Source organism: Anser cygnoides, chromosome 8 (assembly GCF_040182565.1).
Source record: "Anser cygnoides isolate HZ-2024a breed goose chromosome 8, Taihu_goose_T2T_genome, whole genome shotgun sequence".
NCBI lineage: Eukaryota > Metazoa > Chordata > Aves > Anseriformes > Anatidae > Anser > Anser cygnoides.
Window position 1 is genome coordinate 7,879,417 of NC_089880.1, and position 18,957 is coordinate 7,898,373.

At 37.8% G+C, this 18,957-nt stretch overlaps 1 protein-coding gene across 2 annotated transcripts in view; it reads left to right on the plus strand.

Annotated features, from left to right (window-relative positions):
• The window catches only part of DENND1B (DENN domain containing 1B), a 158,416-nt gene that overhangs the window by 37,653 nt on the left and 101,806 nt on the right, over window positions 1-18,957 (plus strand). For both annotated transcript variants that reach the window (XM_048067142.2, XM_048067143.2), the window contains exon 3: window positions 3,508-3,551. In XM_048067142.2, coding sequence (XP_047923099.1) covers window positions 3,508-3,551 — 44 coding nt within the window. The remainder of the gene's footprint in view (window positions 1-3,507; window positions 3,552-18,957) is intronic.

The following is an 18,957-nucleotide window of genomic DNA, read 5'->3' on the forward strand; positions in this document are numbered from 1 at the left end:
TTGCAAGTACCTACTAAAATAACCACTTTAAAAATCCATTAATAACAACAGCAAAACCCAGCTCAGGGCAGTTGGTAAAGTCTTAGAGTATATTTTTTTCCTGTATGTGTAGCAGTGAATGCCTTCTTGATTTTAGTTAGGAATATTTGCTTGATTGTTGGCTATTTTGGGCTATGAGGCGGGAGTATTCAGAGCATCGTTCTCCCTGGTTTAGGTTACATGAATTTAATTGCCTCCTCATAATGTATTATGCCTTCTTGCCTTAAAGCCAAAGAAAAACAAAGAGAATGAAAACACGTTATACCTGCAGTTCAGTGAACTGGAATTTCCTTTAAGGTTCTTGTTTTTATTATTTTAGGTGGGACCAAAGCAGTACCAGAGAGCAATACGTCATATGAAGTGTAGATAGTAAAAGGAGGAGGACAGTAGGTTCTAGCTGCAGGTTTTGTGTCTGCTAGCAAGTTGGGGCACTGAGAGAAGTAACTGGAGGCGTGTATCTCGTTGCCAGTAGGTAGAGGGTGCTCCTGTGAGATGCTGGTCTATTCGTTCCAATGTGAAGGCATTATCCATTTTCTGACAGAAAAAATAAAAGGTACTTAGATCCAAGTTTTGCTTAATTCTGAGATTGTGCTTTGTTCCTTACTGTGATATTTTAAAATTAACCTTAGAGGTTTCGCTTTTGCAATTGACTTCCTTTTCTGAAGACTGATGTTACACTTCCACGAAGAACAGTGAAAGAAAGTAATTGGAAAATTTCTTCTAGATTTAGAAGTTTATGCAATAACTATTTTACAAATTGAAACATCAAAAAACCCACGCAACCCCCTTTGATTTTGTAATATGTTGCTAAACTATTCAATAACTAACTGTTTATTATGTAAATGCAGTTAACATCTGCCAAGCCGATCTGTTTCATGTGTAAGAAAATGAGGGCGACTGGCGATGCGTTGTCAGTCGTGCTTACTGCGAGATGATCGGCTCGCCTATTGACAGAAAATAGCTCTGAGTTCTTCAGCAGAACCACCTGTAGGTGGTAGAGCAAGAACGGGGCAGAAGGAGCGAGCAGTAAGGAATGGGACTCGCCGTAGCTGATAACCAGCTTGGGTTCCCAAGGCTCTAGCAAAGGTGTGAGGCAGTGCTGCTGCCCGGTGAAGCTGGCCTGCTCTCTTCCCCCCGTAATGCCTTGTCCCCCACTTTTCCTTCCTCCTTCTGGCCCCAAACCAAGGTTTTTGGGGAACTGGTCTAGTTGATGCAGACCTGAAAAAGCCCAAATGGCTGGTGTGAACTTGGTGAGTTCCCTGGTGTGGTTTGCAAGGAGCTGGTGGGGGGAGTGCGGTGGGATGGCTCATTTGTAGAGAAATCCAGGCTTGAACTGTTTGTGGATGTATGGCCTTGGATTTGCAAGCACTTTAAAGATGTTATTTTTGATTCTGTACAACATACAGTGCTTCTTAGGAAGTATTTTCTGAATTACTTTCCATGCAGAATTTATCTGTTAAGGCGTTTGCTGTTCCTTGAGTTTATTGGGGATTACTGTTTACCTGTAATAACTTTCTTTTTCATGATGCTAAATCAGCATAAAAATGAGATCACTAACAGTACAGGCACTGAGACCTTCAGTCTGGTCACTACACAGACATGTCTGTGACTTATGTACACAAAAAGTAAGGGAAAAAGCTTTTCTGCTTTAAGTGATAACTGTACTTAGTAGGTCCTTTAGTGTACTTTTAGACTGAGTGCTCTTCTCACTTTTCTCATTTCCTATCTGCTTCCAAAAGTTCTCGTTCCCCATGGTAGATGGAGGAAGATTCTTTGTGCAAAATACATGAATCTTCATAAACAACTGCTGTGGAAGCCTCCCCAAATGTTCTTAGGAAAAAAAAATATGGTTATTTGATCATTTATTACAGAATACCTTTTTTTTTTTCCAAAAATAATTAGTTTTAATCAAAATTCAGTCTAATTAGGTTGAGTTAATTGACAAATTAAGTTTTGCAGCATGTTCAAAAAACATTTTCGACCATTTGTTTAACACCTGGACCAGGGTGAAGGAGGGGTGCTTGCTTCAGTCTTCAACTTCTTGTGAGCTGTGCAGTGGCAAACGAAGGCACAGTGGCTGCATGTAGGATAGGAGAATTTGAAATCAGCAACTGGGAATGAAAATACCATCGAGGATGTTTTTCCTCCTTTAAAGCTTCATATGGTTGCTGCTGCAAATTGTGGGAAGATGAAGAAGGGTAAAAACCTCTGTACTTTGCCAAAAGTGGAGAAGTCTCCAGTTCTGATGTACAGCATAGCAATAAGAAGGAAGTTTCTGATTTATCAGGCAGTGCTAGCTTTGGATGTGAGAAATGGAAATCCGAATGTTTCACAGACCTTGTCTCTTCCGAAGACAGGAATCCCAGCAACTCCCAAGGTAGCCAAAAGGTTGCAGTTCTCATCAGGCAGCTTCCCCTGGCTCTTACGAGCGACTTTCTCAGTTTTCCTGCCCCTGGGCACTTGGAGCTGCTGTCCACAGTGTAGTGAGTGCCTGGAGTGCTTGCCTGACTTGGGCTAGGACATGCGTGGGAACTGGGGAACTCATGTTCTTGTCCAGGTTTTGACATGACTGGGGTTTCACTTTTAGGAAGACAGGTAATTTCACTCTTAGCATGTGAGCAAACGATTCTACTAATCGAAATCATGTGAATTTGCGAATATTTGTGATGCAGATTAAACAAGATAACCCAGGGAAGATATTGTGTTGTATGATATTAAAAGCTTTGGGAGGATAAAGAGTATAATTCAGTTTTTGTTGAAACAATGTGGTTCAGATCATTGTATTAGGTACATTCAAAATAATATTATTTGTAGATTAATGCATAGCCTAAATAACAACAAGAGATTGGTTTGATAATCTGTTTGATATTGATTGATATTTGATAATAATAACAAGGAATATACAAAATATAAAGGCTAATGAAAGCTTTAAGATATAATGAAAATGCTGAATTTAAATGGCTCTGAACAGAAAAATATTCCAACGTATCTCTTCAATCTTTTCCTTGAGAGTATTGGTTATATTGGTACTCTTTTAAAAATCACAATGACCCTTTTCTGTACCTCACAGAGATTTTTTTTTTGTTTTCCCCTTTGTATCAGTTCATACTGTGATTTTTTTTTTTCCTCGAATGAAAAGAGGTTTTATATTTTATTATTTCTTAATTAAATTAAAATGTGAAAATTGAGTACATGCTTAAAAAATTAAGTACTTAGGTCAAAAAGAAGAGTTAAATATGAAAACAGTTCAGTACATTATAACCTATCGTACATAAAACAATAAACATGGTTTCATAAATATGAAATGTCTTTTTAATAATCCAGTATCTTCCTTAGTTTTTTAGATACATTTTTGTACTTGCCTCAAAGCTTGAAGCTAAGCTGACCCTCTCTTTAATATTAATGTACTCTGACTGTAATACTCTGTTCCTTTGCCTCTGATTAATGCTGTCTGTCAATTATTTACAGATCCAGTGGTACTGTGGAAGTTCCCGGAGGACTTTGGAGACCAGGTTGGAAACATGAGATTGAACTTTTTTTTTATGTTAGAATAATGATTTAAAAAAAAAAAAAAAAAAAGCGCTCCTATTCAGCTATAGAAAGGCAGATGCTAATGATAGCAGTAAGGAAGTCTTCACCCAACTGGTGGCTCGGCGATTAGAATGCATTTGTGACAGGAATTTGCAATAGTAGATTCTGAGCAATATATATAATACTGATTCACTGTATCACCCTGTTTTTTAAATAGTTTATTTTATAAATTGTTTCTCTTGAAAGTATTGGGGTTTTATTTGTTTCAGAATTGAAAACATGGAAAATTTGTAAACAAAACTTTGCTATTCATCTCAGGAAGCCAAATGTTGTTATAAATTGTGTCAAAAAAAACAAAACAAAAAAGATGAAGAGCTTTGCAAGGTTTTGTATGTCCTTTTAATGTCAGAACCTTTACGTTCTGTTCCGTTAGTCCTTTACAATGCGCAATTTAGTATGTTTATTTAATATTATTCTACAGATACTCTAGGTATTTGCTTGGGGCAAAAAAAAGCGTCAGACACTCAAAAGAGATAATGCTCAAACTTACTGAATTTGATATCGTGAAAACCCTAGTTTTTAATCTATAATTAATCCTCAAAGGAAAGTTTACACATACAAGGCTGACAGATTATTTCACTGCTTATAATAATGGCAGAGCTGTTGTTATTTTTGTAGTGTTTTTTCCTTAAACTGCTTTTATTAAATTATTAATAATAAAAATAATGAAACTTAGGTATTATTGTTTCAGCAATTTGTAGATGAGTTTCTTCAATTGAAAGATTTTTATTTCCATAAAGAAAACACATAAAAACACTTAGCAGAATAAATGTCTCTGTCTTTGCGCTTATTTTTAGACTGATAACGAGTCCAACATATTCTACATTGGTAATATCCCCACAGTAGATGATCTAGAAATAGTTTTGTACACTAGATCCTGATTTTTTTTTTAAAATCGATAATACAAGATTCTATAAAGACAGCGGTAAGGTGATTCATGATGAAAGGAATAAATATACAAACATAGAAGGTAGAATGTCTGGTTAGGGAATAACATCAGTCAAACGTGCAGCTTGTAAGGTGGTGATAAATGGAATGAGGAAAGCGTGTTCACTTTTTTAGCTCAACATCCAGCAAGTTTTGATAATTTTCTAAGCTGCAAGATGATCATCTTCATTATGATTTAAATTCTTCTTTTCTGGTTTGTTTTGTTCTTTTTCGTAAGACTTCATAAGACTTGATCTTAAAAAAAATGAAAAAAGAAAGAAATTATGTATGAAGAAAAATGGGAGCTTATTCAGTGAGTCGAAGGTTATTCAAAGAACAGCTGGTGTAGAAATATGATTAGAAGGTGAAGCCCACTGAAGACTGGAAGGGAATCATATAAAGATGCAATAGACATACCTATTTAAAAAAAAAAAAAAAGAAAAAACAACAAGAGTCCTCAGGCAGTGATCTGCCTTCAGGCTCTGAAAAACCTGCACTTATCTCGGTGGTACAGGGAATCTAGTATTTCAGGTAAATTGCTTCTGTTCCTGGAAAACAGTATGTTTTAATCCTCTTCCTTGCAAAGGAAATTTTCCTGTTGGGCTCACTGGATTTGACCAGAATACATAGCAGCTTCTAAGGCAAACTTTTGAGCCAAATGGTTGAGCGCAGGCTGCAGAAGCCTTCTGTGCACATGTGTATGTGTACGCATGTTGAACTCTGTAGGTTTGGATTGGAGATCTATATATCTACCAGATCAACTTTTTTTTTTTCCAGTGAGCTCTCGCAAAAACTACCAACGTTAATTTCAATGAAAATCTGTTGGGGAAACTATTATTATTATTTTAAATGTTCTTTCTCCTATTTTCCTCTGTCCTATTTTCCAGTCATTTCTATTTTAAATGTAAAATGTGTGAGTTAGTTTTTGGATGTATCCCAAGGAATCATCTTTCCTAAAATCCAAGGGCTGTCTGTTTTCACAGTGATGTGATAACAGCGGGCAAAATATTTTCCTCTCTTCCTGAATTTTTCTGCAGTTTATCATGTCACCTTTTTGTTGCTTTCACAATGCAAAGAAAACTTGTCTATGCTATCTTGATATATTCCTCCTCTTTCTCACGTTCTTCCTCTCAGTATGCCTGAAGTTTCCAATGCTTGCTTATTCCTATACCTGTCTTATTCTTGCAGCCAGTGTATAGCACATCTTGATAAATTGTTGTACTCTAAAAGCTGAAAGAACCGTAGAGTCACAAGTTACTGTTTTACTGGCATTAAGGCTGTGAGCACAAGTTTGGCAATGTTGAAGCAATTCTGATCAATTGCTGCAGGAAGAATTTGAGGGTTCTGGATTTAAGCATATACAAGTCTTCACTTTGAACAGTTATCCTCACAAGCACACGTTGGGATGAGGAGTTGGTTATAGCCATTTAATGGAATATTTTATATTTAAAATATATTTTGAATATGTATGCCTACAGGCTCTGTCGTGTAGTGTATTCAGAACTCCCCTTGGGCTCAATGAAATTTTTATGATAAGATGTGTGTATTCATCTTGAAATTCCTCTTTTGTTTATTCAGACTGGTTAGATTGGAGTTTAGTTTCAGCCTTGCAAGCTGATTTTCAAAAGAAACCCTATATAGTGAAAATTATAACCCTGTAATTTATGGAAGAAAAAATCTAGTAGTTCTTAGAAATGAAGTATTTTCAAGTGCTTTAGAGAAGCAAAGCAAATTAAAACAAACAAACAAAACCTTTGCTTCCAAAATGAGATACTTCATAACTGTTTAAAAACAGAATGTGTTTTTAAAACAGCGTAACTTCTTAATCTCACCCGACATCTGTAAATGCTGGCTGTGTTCTCATGGCAATGGCAGCGATGGCAGAAGCCCTGTTGATGGCAGATGTGTCTAGACACCTGCAGTCCTCTGTTTGTAGCTCTTCTTCAAATAAGAATGTTCAGGATCCCAGTAACTTCACCAAGCTGAAGTGTTCCTGGGAAAGGAGCTAGTTCTGGCACGAGGAAAGGACAGCAGGAGGGTGCTGACGGTGCCAGAAGGCGCTAGTGGCTCTGCCAGGGGCAGTGCACGTTTCTGGTAGGTAACGTGTGTGCAGCTGTGGCTGTAGCCATCAGCAGGGACTGATCCTTTACAAGGGCAGTTTGAATGTGTATGCAGTGCACTGTAATTACAAAATCAGTTCACTATTACCATATGTGAGATTTTTCAAGCTTTTTTTTTTTTTAACGTTTATACTTGTGAAAGATGAGACGAGGATTGAGGGAAGTCTGTGTATCAGGGTTTTTCTGTCCTCTACACTAGGCTTCATCCTAACCTTTGTGTTGCCTTAACCTTTGAAGCATTTGAAGTCTGACGTTTCTTAACAGCAGTAGTAATTATGGCTATTCTGAATATTATTATAGCTGTGTAAGAATTCAGTAGCTTTTTAATCTGGCTAGTTACTGGCCAAAATTGATTTCCACCTGCAGTAAGTCCTAAAATCAGTATATGATGTACTGAAAAACTGATTCACTGAATAGATTTTTATTCTTCTGTCTTTATAGTCACACAATTTCTTTCCTTGGTCTGCTGCTTCTCTGCTAGTGAAAAACATCACACCTAGAAAGATGATGCTAATAGCTAATATGGCAGGAAACCAGAACCCACTTTATTAAAAGGAGATATGACAAGGGCTGGTGGACTAAAATTACGGATTAAAAAAGAATTGAGTGTCTGCATTAGACTGTTGATTGCATTGCAGATTTTATCCTATCTTCTCCCACTCTCTGCTTTCTTAGGTATGCAGACTAAACCTGCCTTTTTGTCAGGCTTTTCTCATACCCTGCAGATGAGTAACCCATAAGGAATATGGCGTCCCACGTGAGGCATCTCTTCTTTTCCATGAAGTTACACTAACATTTCTCGTGTTGTTATCTCATATTTTATATCATATTTTCTGGGTTTTATTTTCAGTGTAGTACATGATGTGCTACAAAGTTAAAAAGTCACTGCTGAATTGTGAGCAATAAACCTCAGTCTTTAATCTGTGGTAAACCAACTACTGAAGCCAGTTATTTAAGTTTATATACACGCAAATCTATCAGTTTCATACACAAATTATATTTATATATAAATGTATATACGTGCGTGTCTGTAGATACCAGTTGTTTAAGACTAAATCTTGTGTAGTAACAGAATGTTAGCCTTCCCTCAGCATAGCACTGATCTCACTCTTTACTTTGAATGTATGTATTAACTTCTGAAAGCTAAGCCTAGTTTAAATGAATGGCTGATGGAAGCCCAAGTGCTAAATTTCTTGGAGGACTAAGTACTTAATTGCACAGGTGACGGCAGCAATTATATAAATAAGGTCAATATGAACAAGATTATATACTTGTTTTAAAGATTTAAAGAATAGCATAGGTTTTATTAAAAAAAAAATCAAGAAGCCTGCTAAAGTCACTTGTCTGGGTCAAAATAATATTTGGAAGCCAGTTGTAATGATTTTGTGTTCCTCTGTGCTCTCCTAAGAGAACAGCATGAACCCAGAAGGTACGAGGCTGTTTACATTCTTTTCAAGGCTGCAGGCATGCTGTTAGGGGATGCAGCTCACCATCTTTCTGCATTTGATGGCTTTGTTCTGTTATTCTGATGAGTCATTAAATACATGTTTCAAATGTTTATGTTAATTAGATAGGTACTTGCTGCTTGCTTTTTTTAAAATTCAATTTATTATTTTTTATTAGTAAATCCTAAAAAGGGTTTTAGGATTTTGTTGTTTGTGTATTAGTAAGTTTGATTCCTTCTTTCTCATGCCACTGTATCCAAATACTAATCAATATAATCAATTGCTTCTTTTCAAAAGTATTTTGGTCTAAATGTTACATGCTATTGTTTATTTAAGGATATTTAGGAACTTGAATCCCTGTGTAACTTTCAGGAAAATGATTAACTGAGCTGAGATGATGGCAACTCTGTGCATTGCAAGCAAGCTCTGTCAGGTTAAGATAGTTTTCTGTGATTTCCTGAATTTTCAGGGCTTTTTATGTTTGAAATGTGCCTTGTTCTTATTGAAAAATACTGTGTCTGTATGGTAGCAATGCTTTCCATATATGCAAATCGCAGTCGATAGACTACCAGCAGAAAAACGTTTTAAGGTGTGGTTATAAAAACAAGCGAGTTGCTAAACTGCACTGTTCGAACAGAGATGATCTATCCTGTTTTGGTAAATATTCGACGGAATAAATACTCATCTAGACATGCTGGGAATACCCAGGATTGCTGAGACTCCAACGTCTCTCAAGAGGTAAATGTTCCAAGATGCGTTCTCGGTGACTTTTTTATTCATCCCAACAGATAGAATAAATCTTTACTTTGACACTTTTATTTTTAAAAGCGTAAAAGCCCAGTACTGAAAACTTGAACTTCCTTGAAATTCAGAGAACAGGTGGCAACTTCAATTATACTTGTTTTCAGGATTGCAGCAGTTTTGTTTTATAGTGCTTTTAAGTTAAAAATGTTGATCAGCATATGGTACTGGCTAGCTGCACCTCTACCAGCTCTTTTGTTATCTTGTTATTGTTATAGGTCTTAATGACAGTTGTAAGCTATAGTTCTGGATGCAGGGGTTAGTCCACCCTGGGGAGGAGAGGGAGAAACAGCAGTGTGGATTATGGAAATATGAATTGATCTAAAAAGCAGCTCTCTTGTAACAGAATGGGACTCAAAGAAAGACTGGGGAGAAGCTGGTGAAAAGACGATGGAATATGATGTGAAAATGATCATTTGAATGCTTTCCTTTTCATTCCCAGCTGCTGTGTTCTGGTGAAAAGGCATGCATTTGTATATCTTAAGGCTGGGTGAAAAAGGGCCAGATGAATGGAATTACTTGTTAGATATGTTTTCATTTTGAGTCAAATTATGTGCATTTTAATAGACTGTATGCATGTTAGCCATTTTTTTGTGATACAGCTGTGATATTGGGGGACTGCGTTTTATAAAAATGTTTTCTCTGTTTGTTCAAATAAGTACATTATTAATATTTGACTGTCCTTCGGATATACTGTATCGGCCCACCGAAAATAACTGTTAGTGATTTGGCTTATTCTTACAGTCTTCAGTGATGTGCCAAACCAAAGAAGAAAAAATTAATTGATGATTGAAACAGTGATGACAATCATTTGGAACATCTTCCAGAAAGACTGCCAAATTGTCATGTGTGATGCCGTTGTTGATTGACCTCAGTTGCCCTCAGAATATTCCAGTCTAACGTCACCTTATTCTGTATTCTATGCCTCCTTATACTTTCCCATCTACTTGCTTAGTTTCCCCAATCCATTTTAGCTATCCTTATGTTGCCTTTGTTTTACATTCGGCATTGCTTTTTTGTCTCAAGCTTACTGCTGTTCCTTAAGAAATATCCTAGCAAGCTCGGTTTCTTTTTTATTTTAGGTACTGGATATAATATTCTTGAATCCAGTGTTTGGTTCTTGACTCTTGAAGTGTCACCTCAAATAATTAGTTTATATTTTGTTAAATGAAATAACTTTCATTTACATAGTTCTTACATTAGGTAAGTGTCTGGGGTCAAAGATCGTACCCTAAGTATGATGAAATTCCAGGGCACTCTGGTCCCAAAGAAAGCTGCTGGTCAGACACATCGGGACCTGGAGAGGCAGCGGGCTTTGCCTGCAGCAGGATCAAGGGAAGCGTGGTTAGAGGGCAGCAGCTGGAGGGGCCCAGACTGTGTGGTCTGGGACCTTGGGCAAGGAGTAAGTGAAGTTGAAGCAGCTCCAGGAAGGTCATCAGGACAGGAAATACAGTAATCCATCAGAATAGAATAATTTCTGGTACTCATTACTTCTGTATACATTTCCAAGGCTTTGTGAACTATTGCACCTAGAACAGTAAAATCTTCTTCTTCTCAGCTGAATTTCTGTTTTTTTGTGAGTCAGTCTGTAACTACAATGAGTGGTAGAAGTACAGTCAGTAACAGAAGATCCACATCTGAGAAACAGTCATGTCTCTGAAGTTACAGTGCGTGCTTAGCTCTGCCCTTTGTCCTGCAGTACGTACTAATGGCCACTCTTAGAGAAAACACACTGGGCCGGTGCAGGCCCAGTTCTCAGACGTCAGACTAGTTAAAGTCAGGAAGAGGGCAGACCTCTTTCAATTTGTAGAGAGATCCTGCAGTAGGAACGAGATCGTTGTTAATTTCTGTGTGGTGAATATTCGGGTTATGCTTGTGAGTATGTTCCCTGCTCTTGGGCAGTTTCGACAACGCAAGGGAGGCAGCTGACGGCATTGCTGCACATGGTGGCCTGTGCTTCCTGGCCTGCTGCTGGGACTGCCTCCCTCTCCTCCAGCTGCTCGGGGCTGGCTTCTGCTACAGCAGGTCTTGGCTGATCTGATCACTTGGTGCTGAAGTGGCTGATGGACATGCACATGCCAAAATACCAACCTGACATTGGTGCAAAATAATCTGTAGCGGAGATACCCTTGTAGGGGCCCAAATGGTCCTGACAGGCTCAGCCATAGGTGAAGCGAACGTGCGTTGCCTATTTCCTTGAGGAAAAATGTATGTAATTGTGTGTCTGTTGCCTTTATTTCTGTGTGGTAGAAGTCTATCCGTATCTCGTTCTACAAGGGATAAAGTGCAGTTTTAAAATTATGCTTGTTTGCTTCTTCCCTGTTGCTCTTTGGTGGTCTTGCAGTTGTTCTATCTCTTTTCTGTGTTTCAGCCCTGTCAATAATATCTGAATTTTTGAATTCAGATATAACTGAATAATGATTTTTCTTCCAATCATATTGTATTGCTATAAGTGATTCTCATTGAGCTGTTTTATGGTAAAGCTTAGAATTTGGCCTGTGCTGCCTGTAAAATGAGGCATAGGTTTCCTTTATAAAAAAGGTTGCAAATAATTGTAATTATGAAACTATAATCGCAGCAGGTTCCTTAGAAACTGATTTCCTTTCTCAGTTCCTTTTCTTTTGTCTGTAGATTCATTTAGCTCAAGAAATTCAGCCCACGTACGTAATTGGTTTCACTACCCTTTACACTGTAATGTGGTTCACCTACTTCCCCTGCTACTGACACAGGCAAGCAAGCCAGTGTGCTCCCCCATCATGCTATAAATTTAGAGGTGGGGAGCCCACTCAAGTGTTAGCTTTTGGACTGTCTCACCTCATTTATCTGTGTAAGTCGCTCTACTACAGATATTTTCTCTTGGTGTGACACCCAAATTATTCATTAATTTGTGTAATGCTTCATTTATATTAACAGCTTCTAAGTTTCCAAGTTGCCTGCAAACTCAGGATTTCATCACAGCACAAGTATTTTTTATGAGAAAAAAAAAAAAAAAGGTGGAAGGTTTTGATCCTGGAAGAACATCACCTGGTATTGTAAGACAGTTTCACACCCCAGTCTCAGCAGGCCAGTTCTTGCATATTGTCCATCTGCAGCTCTGGTGCGGACCCTTCTGTGCACATCAGTAGTAGGTATCTACTTGGGCAGACCAGTCTTTCAGTAGAAGCTTTCTAGTCTAGGCAAGGAATGATACCTTACTGTCTACAGAGATTGCTGCTCACCTTCTTTCTGCCTCAAGACTCATTTTGTCTTTTAGGTAACTAACACAGTGCTTATTATAGTTTGAGTTTAGTTCAGAAAAAAAGAGCAATTTCATATGTCACATTCAGGCTGCCATGCCCAATTTGCCTGTTGTAGTCATGTTTGCTTCCTTATGAAATGTTCCTTGGTGAAGATTTACATTACATGGTTAGAAAACTGAAGGACTCTAAAAGCATGAAGAGGTATTTCAAACAAGATGGTTTTGGTTTTGTTTTTAACCTATGAGCCTGCAAAAAACAGATGTTTTATGGAAGAATCCAAACTTTTTACTGAAGATGCTAAGAGGAGACTTGAAAGAACATGGGTAGTTATCAAAAATGTTTGTTGGTTGTCTATCCAAAAGTTTGGCAGCCACTGATCATCTATATTTAGAAAACAGCATGGTGCCATGCACATATAGAAAGCATTATCTAATTTATAAAGTAAACTTGTTTATATTTTCTCCCTTTTGCTTCAAAAGAAACATCTTTTCCCATATCTGACTCTTCATTCTGGTTTCCTAGCTGCTGAGTGTTGTGTATTCTACCTTACTACTACCTATCAAAAATGCAGTTGTTTTTTGTTTGTTTCTTTTACATCTAGTACCATATATAGTTTGAAGTCTCCAGTGAAAAACTAGAAATTATGGAGGAAAAAATATATTTAAGTTTGGAAAAAATGCAATTGAAATGAATCTGAAATGTATCAAGTGTCACAAATAGCGTGTGTCATGCTTGAAACCTTATGATTTATTCAGTATATTTTATTTTTATGGAAGTGTAGCTGCTATTGTAGCATACTCTTGGAGTTTGTTTGTTTGTTTGTTTGTTTTTTGTTTCCTTTATGAATGAGAAGAAAATCTTGGAAATAGCAGTCTTGACCTGGGAGTGAAGTACACCTGATATTATTTTGCAGACATTTTCGAGACTGCAAACTTTAAAGCGATATATTGAATAGGTAGAGTTGATATGTAGAAAACAGGTTCATTTTTATCCTGAGATGTCAGAGTATTCCAAGATGGAATAAAAAAACCTAATGGTTATAGAACAAATAAATAACTAATTTTACTGTGTGATTTGTTCCGTGGTGGTTACTTTTTCACCACCGGAGAAAACAGCATCTGAACAGGATGTGCAGGAGGTTCTTAGTGTTGCTGACAAAAATGCAGCTTAACTGGTGGTGTAAGCAGTGGCAAATCTTAAGACAAATTGAGTCAAACATGTTACTGTCCTCATGTGGAAATACAGATGGCTGATGACATGGTCTTCAAAGACTTATCTTGTACCTTATGTTTGGATTTCAAAAGTAATGTCTACATTACTTCCGGTTTAAGACAGCTTCTCCGTTGAGTTTCCAGATAATGTTTGAGATGCTGTAATTGAAATTGTATATTAATAAAAAGTCACTCTTCATTTTCCATACCACATGATGACAGAAAATTTTCTGTCATCCTATTGTCTTTTTCATACAAAATGCAGTGAACGAACTTTAAGATCTGCTGTCTGGAAAGTTAAATACTGCCCCCATAGGAATCTCAAGAGTAGAGATGGAAGAGCGTATTTCCTCTTTCTCCTAGCTCTCTGATATTGCCTAGGGAATAACAGTCTCTCTGACATGAATACGGGAAGTAAGTGGATACTGTTTATTGATGCATGACATACAAATATTATATGCTTGCTAGGTCTGGATGGAGAAGTATTATTTCTCTTGCTCAGTATGCTTCACAAGTAAGAGGGGTACATGCTAACATTTCAATCTATGCTTATTCTAATAGGAACTTCCTTTGAGAAGAAGAATATTGTCAGTTTTTGTGTTTTTATTCTGAGTTCTGGGAGAGTTGAGGGTTTTCTTTAGTGAGTAACTTAACCTGTGCTGAAGTTCTTATTTTCTTGACTATTCTGCTATATTTAATTGAGCCCGTTGTTTGAAGTGAACTTGGGGTCTCTGGATGCTACAGTGGACAGTGAAATACGATTTATTTTTAACTAGTTACAGGATGAAATTCAGGAGCAATTAGGCAAATGGAGAGTCCAAGATTTTGTAACTTAGTAAAAATCTCTGAACTTTTAAACTCACTTCAGTTTGTTTAGGAAGCCTTATTCTTCAGTCTTTCAGGACAATGAGCTTGATAATGCCTTTTAAAGTACCCCGGGGTTAATTAATACATGTGCTCTTTTCTCCTTCTAAAGTGAGGAATGCTCCAAAAACAGTGAAGTCTCATACAGGTCAAATGTGTTGGGATTGAGTTAGGTGACTAGAAATCTGAAAAAGGTAACTAAATAGCTTCAAACTGGAGATTTCTGAGCTTTATAGTGTTACGGTTTCAAAAAACAAAACAAAAAAAAGCCATGTAATTCTTGCAACAATGAAGTGCTGTAGCCTTAAGGTACATCTCTCATTTATTTCTCAAAAGAACTTTGCATCTCTACCCTAAACCATTCGCATTTGATTTGTGTATTCTTTGCTTATATGACTAAGAAGTGTTCAGAAAGCAGCTGATAATTTTTTTTTACCCTACAGAATTACTGGACAGTTGCAGAATGATGCACTTCGGAGAGAGGCACATAAAGGTTAAAAATATTTATGGAGGCCTGATAATGACTTCCATACTTTAGACCTTTGGATTTCTGTGAATGTAATATAAGATTAATTTTTTTTGGTTATTCGAACCATTTGGGCCTTTCTTTATCGTAGCTACAATTTTCTGATGAGATTTTTACCAGAGGTAACTGCTAAGTCTTTGAAATATAACTGCTGCTGCTAGCTTCACAGAGGTCCCTGCTGTGGGTGTGTGCAGCTTCAGAGAAAGGAAAAGGAAAAGTCAGTGGAGAGGACAGAGCAGCTTGCCTTTTCATGGACTGTTTTATGGAGCAGCATTAGAATTTCACTCTAGTAGAGCCATAATGATGAAGGGCTCAATGCTGCAAGATGCTAAGCGGTCTGGCTTTGATTTAAGAATCAATCTAAATCTGTGCTTAACTTAAAGCATTTAAAAATACCCACTTAAGTGACTGCTTTCAGTCAGAAATACCTGTCATGACAATCTTAAATCTCAAGTAGATCTCTTGTTTGCATGTTTAAACTGAAGTAAGGTGACTGAAAACTATGGTACGAAATGATGAAAAGAAGTCCCAGAGAGTAAGTTGGGTTAAGAGTGAAGACAAGAGGACACTAGGAGCTGGACATGGAGAGTATTGGAAACTGGTGAGAGAGACAGAAGACAGACCTTCATTCTTGTGTTTCAACAGAAGACATTTAGAGAGGTGAGTAGGGAGAGGAAGTTCCAGGAGGAAGAAAATAAGAGTTTTGAAGGATGATTAGATAAAATAGTAAAGTAGAATAGTAAGTAGCTTTTGTCAACAAGATGGAAAAGAAGAAAATGTTTATTAACGTGATTAGAAGAAAGATAAAACTGGCAAAAAAGAAAATTTCTCCTTTCAGTGAGGGGGGTAGAAGGGTCTTCACAAAAATAAGGTAGAGAAGTAAAAAAGAGATAAAAACTAGGAACAGAAAGGTTGAAGAAATAAGGGTAGTGTAGAAAAGGTGCAAAACGTTTTATGTCTGGGTGGATGACTATTTATTTGTCTTATAGTTCATATTTCCTTGGCAAATTTCAGCCTCAAAACAGAATGAAGAGATAATGATAAATAAATAGTTATTTGGCCACTAGTTATATGAATGGTTTTGGTAACCTGGTCAGGACAATGTAGTTAAATAATGCAAATTATCTTGCTTGCTACCTGTTTCATTTAGGCCATGTCTTCCTGGGTGTGCTGACATGCTTCTGGAATGGATGCGGTGTGACTGTGTCTTAGGGTGAGGCTGTTCATTTCCTGAGAGGTGCTGGTTCCTAGGTAGAGCTGACCTAGGTGCGAATTTACCTGCTTGCTTGGGCATCATCTTATGGCACAGATAAACACGGAAATATTTGGAAGGTAACAGGACTCTTTCTTAACGACAGTGTCTAAAGCGCTGTTTATGAAGTGGTTCAGCATTCCGGGCACCTTAAAATATTCCTGTTGGAGAATATTTTCAATCCTTTTACAGGGATGCACTTGAAAAAATTGGGGTTCTCTTTCCTGTTCACTTAAATGTAAACTGCAGAACATTATAAGGAAAAAAAATACTAGGGGGAACAGTTCCACATCCTTCTAACCTTAGAAATTAATCAGGTTAAACTTACGCTACTTAGTATCAAGTGATCAACTTAGTTTCTCTGGATTCATCAAGTCATCAGGCTTTGTCTACCTTAAAAGAAAAATGTAACCTGTTGAGGTGTGTAAGTTCAAATGAAAAAAAGCCTCATGCCTATGTGGAGATGTGTTAAATATGCTGACTCCATAATATATATCAAAGCTGGTAAGAATTAGCTGTATGGATATAGAAACAATCAAGGAACACTAAATAATTCTTACTTTTCAAGCATCTGTTATATTATCTCTGCGTAGAACCAGTGAGTGTGACCAGGCCAGGCTGGAGCTGTGTAGTGCAATTGGTGCAAGTGAATTAAATAAACCACTGGGCCATGAACCTGTGAGAGGGCAAATTTCTACAGCTATGCTATAGATATAGAAGAAATATTTTTCTTAAATGCTGTTTTGTTTAAGCTTTGCATGAGGGAAGCAGCATGCTGTAGTTGGTAAGTTCATATGATTTTATTTTCACTGGAGTTTGTGTATGGAACAAGATGGTTATCCTTTGACCTGGCAATTAAACTCAATTGTATATGCAACTGTATGTGTTTATTCAGTGTTTCAAAGCAAGCATATATGCTTTAACTTGCTTTTTTCTAGCATTTTTCTCTTTTTCCTCCTGTACATAATTTCTTTTCTTTCTGAAACAGTGACCATTTTTTTTCTGAATGCTCCAATTCTGTGTGAGCCAAAAGTGGAAACAATCATGAGACATCTGAATGAAGGATGGTTTGCTTTCTGAAGACTTGTACAACCTTTTGTTTTCAGGAACAAACACATGCTTTTATGAAGCTTTTAATATAAAAGACAATAAATGCATTATTCTTTTTCTGAGGATGTGTGTTTTGACTCAAGTGGAAGTCCTGGCCAGGCTATGGATCTGTGGAAAGGGTGACCCGTTAGGAAGCAGAGCTCAAATTTTACTGAATAAAGAGGTTACTGGAAATATTGACTTTAATTGCACACTATTAGTGACTGCGTATGTGAATGTGTATATAACAATCACTAGCATTTTAAACTTGTCTAGAAGCATCTTGGAGGCATCTTGTTTTCTTCCATTTTAAAAAATCTAAATAGCACCTGTAATTAAGGGAGAAAACGGAGCCCTGGAAGCGAGGTAGGACTTCCATCCATTGATCTGTGTAAACCCAGCTTACACTGTCAGGGGAAAAGCAGTCAACTGCTGAGCTGCTTTGTCACTGACATAAGCTGAGAGAGGATTTTTTTTTTTTTTTTGTCTATACTGTTTATACACCAGTCTATAGACCTGCTGGCTGGTTGAATTTTAAAGAGTGAGGAGGTTTAAAGACTTGTCCCCCGAGGGATGCTCCTGCCAGTTGGGAAGCGAGCGGAGGCTGCTCTGCAGAAGTTGTGTGCACGTGTACTGCCGGGGGGGCCGGGCAGAGCGGGGGCACCTCGCCGTCCCGCGGCCGGAAAACTCACACATTGTCTTCGGGTCGCTCGGTCGAAATGCTGAGCTACAACCTTTGGTTTTGGTTTTGTTCTTCCTGCGTGATAGTTTATGCTGAGAGGATACAGTGGGGAACTTGAATGAATCCATTTCCGTACCCGATTCTAAATCTAAGCTCATCAGGCAGCAACTGAAGTCCTCAGCAGTAAGGAGAAAATGACTTCACAACAGTGTCACAACAGGTGCAGATTTGGGGAGAGTTTAAACAGAGTATAATATATTATTTCTTTGGAATGGGAGAAACAGTCTTTGTGAGCCTGAATAAGAAACTGGAAGTGTTTAGGAAATTTCTGAGTCAGAAGTTTTGGTTAGTCTGTTCTGCTTTCCTCTGTCAGTTTATTATTACTGCTACCAGCATCATGTAGGCTTGTTTCCTGCCTGCAGAAATTCAGATGTTCCGCTCTGTTTGCTGCTCCTCGTGCTGCCACAGTGGGCACTCAGCAGCCGGGTGGTGCCGGAGCACTCTCCGTGTCCTGCTCCTTAGAACACGTTTTTTGTAATTGAGTTCATAAATACTCCTTCCCAAAGCACAATGCCTTGCTTTCATACCCTTCTTTATCTGTGCTGAGAAAGCCGAAGTCTGAAGGATTTCTTGAACTCTCTTACGTGTCTTAGAAACTCGAGAAAAATTGACTTCCTTACAGCCTAGTGGGGCACATCATATACCTTTAAAATACTACAACTAAAGTGCATGTTTATTTAGAGGCTTTCTTTTTCTCCTTTCCTAAACTATTCATCCCTTGCTGATTGACTTGCATGGGTTCTTCATGTTTTACACTTTCGACTGAGCCATGCAAATGTTTGAAGTAAATAGTCATTGTGGTGTGCAGGAATTTAAATACATAATTTCCCCTAATGGGAGTTAACTGCAGCACACAGTAAACAGAGTGCTCGGGCGGGAGAGTGCGAACATCTCAGATGCAGTTCCGAAGCCCCCATCAGCAGCCCTAGAAATCTGCACTCAGCGTGCATTTGTCTGAAGACACACACCTCGCAGGATGACTTGTGTACCCCGGTATATTTGTCTCTTTGTTGGTCTGGTACAAAAGGAGAACTGTAGCTTTGCTGACCAACTGCAATGTCATCAATTGTCCCTTCTTAGCTGACGTGTCACAAAAGGTTTTTTTTTTCCA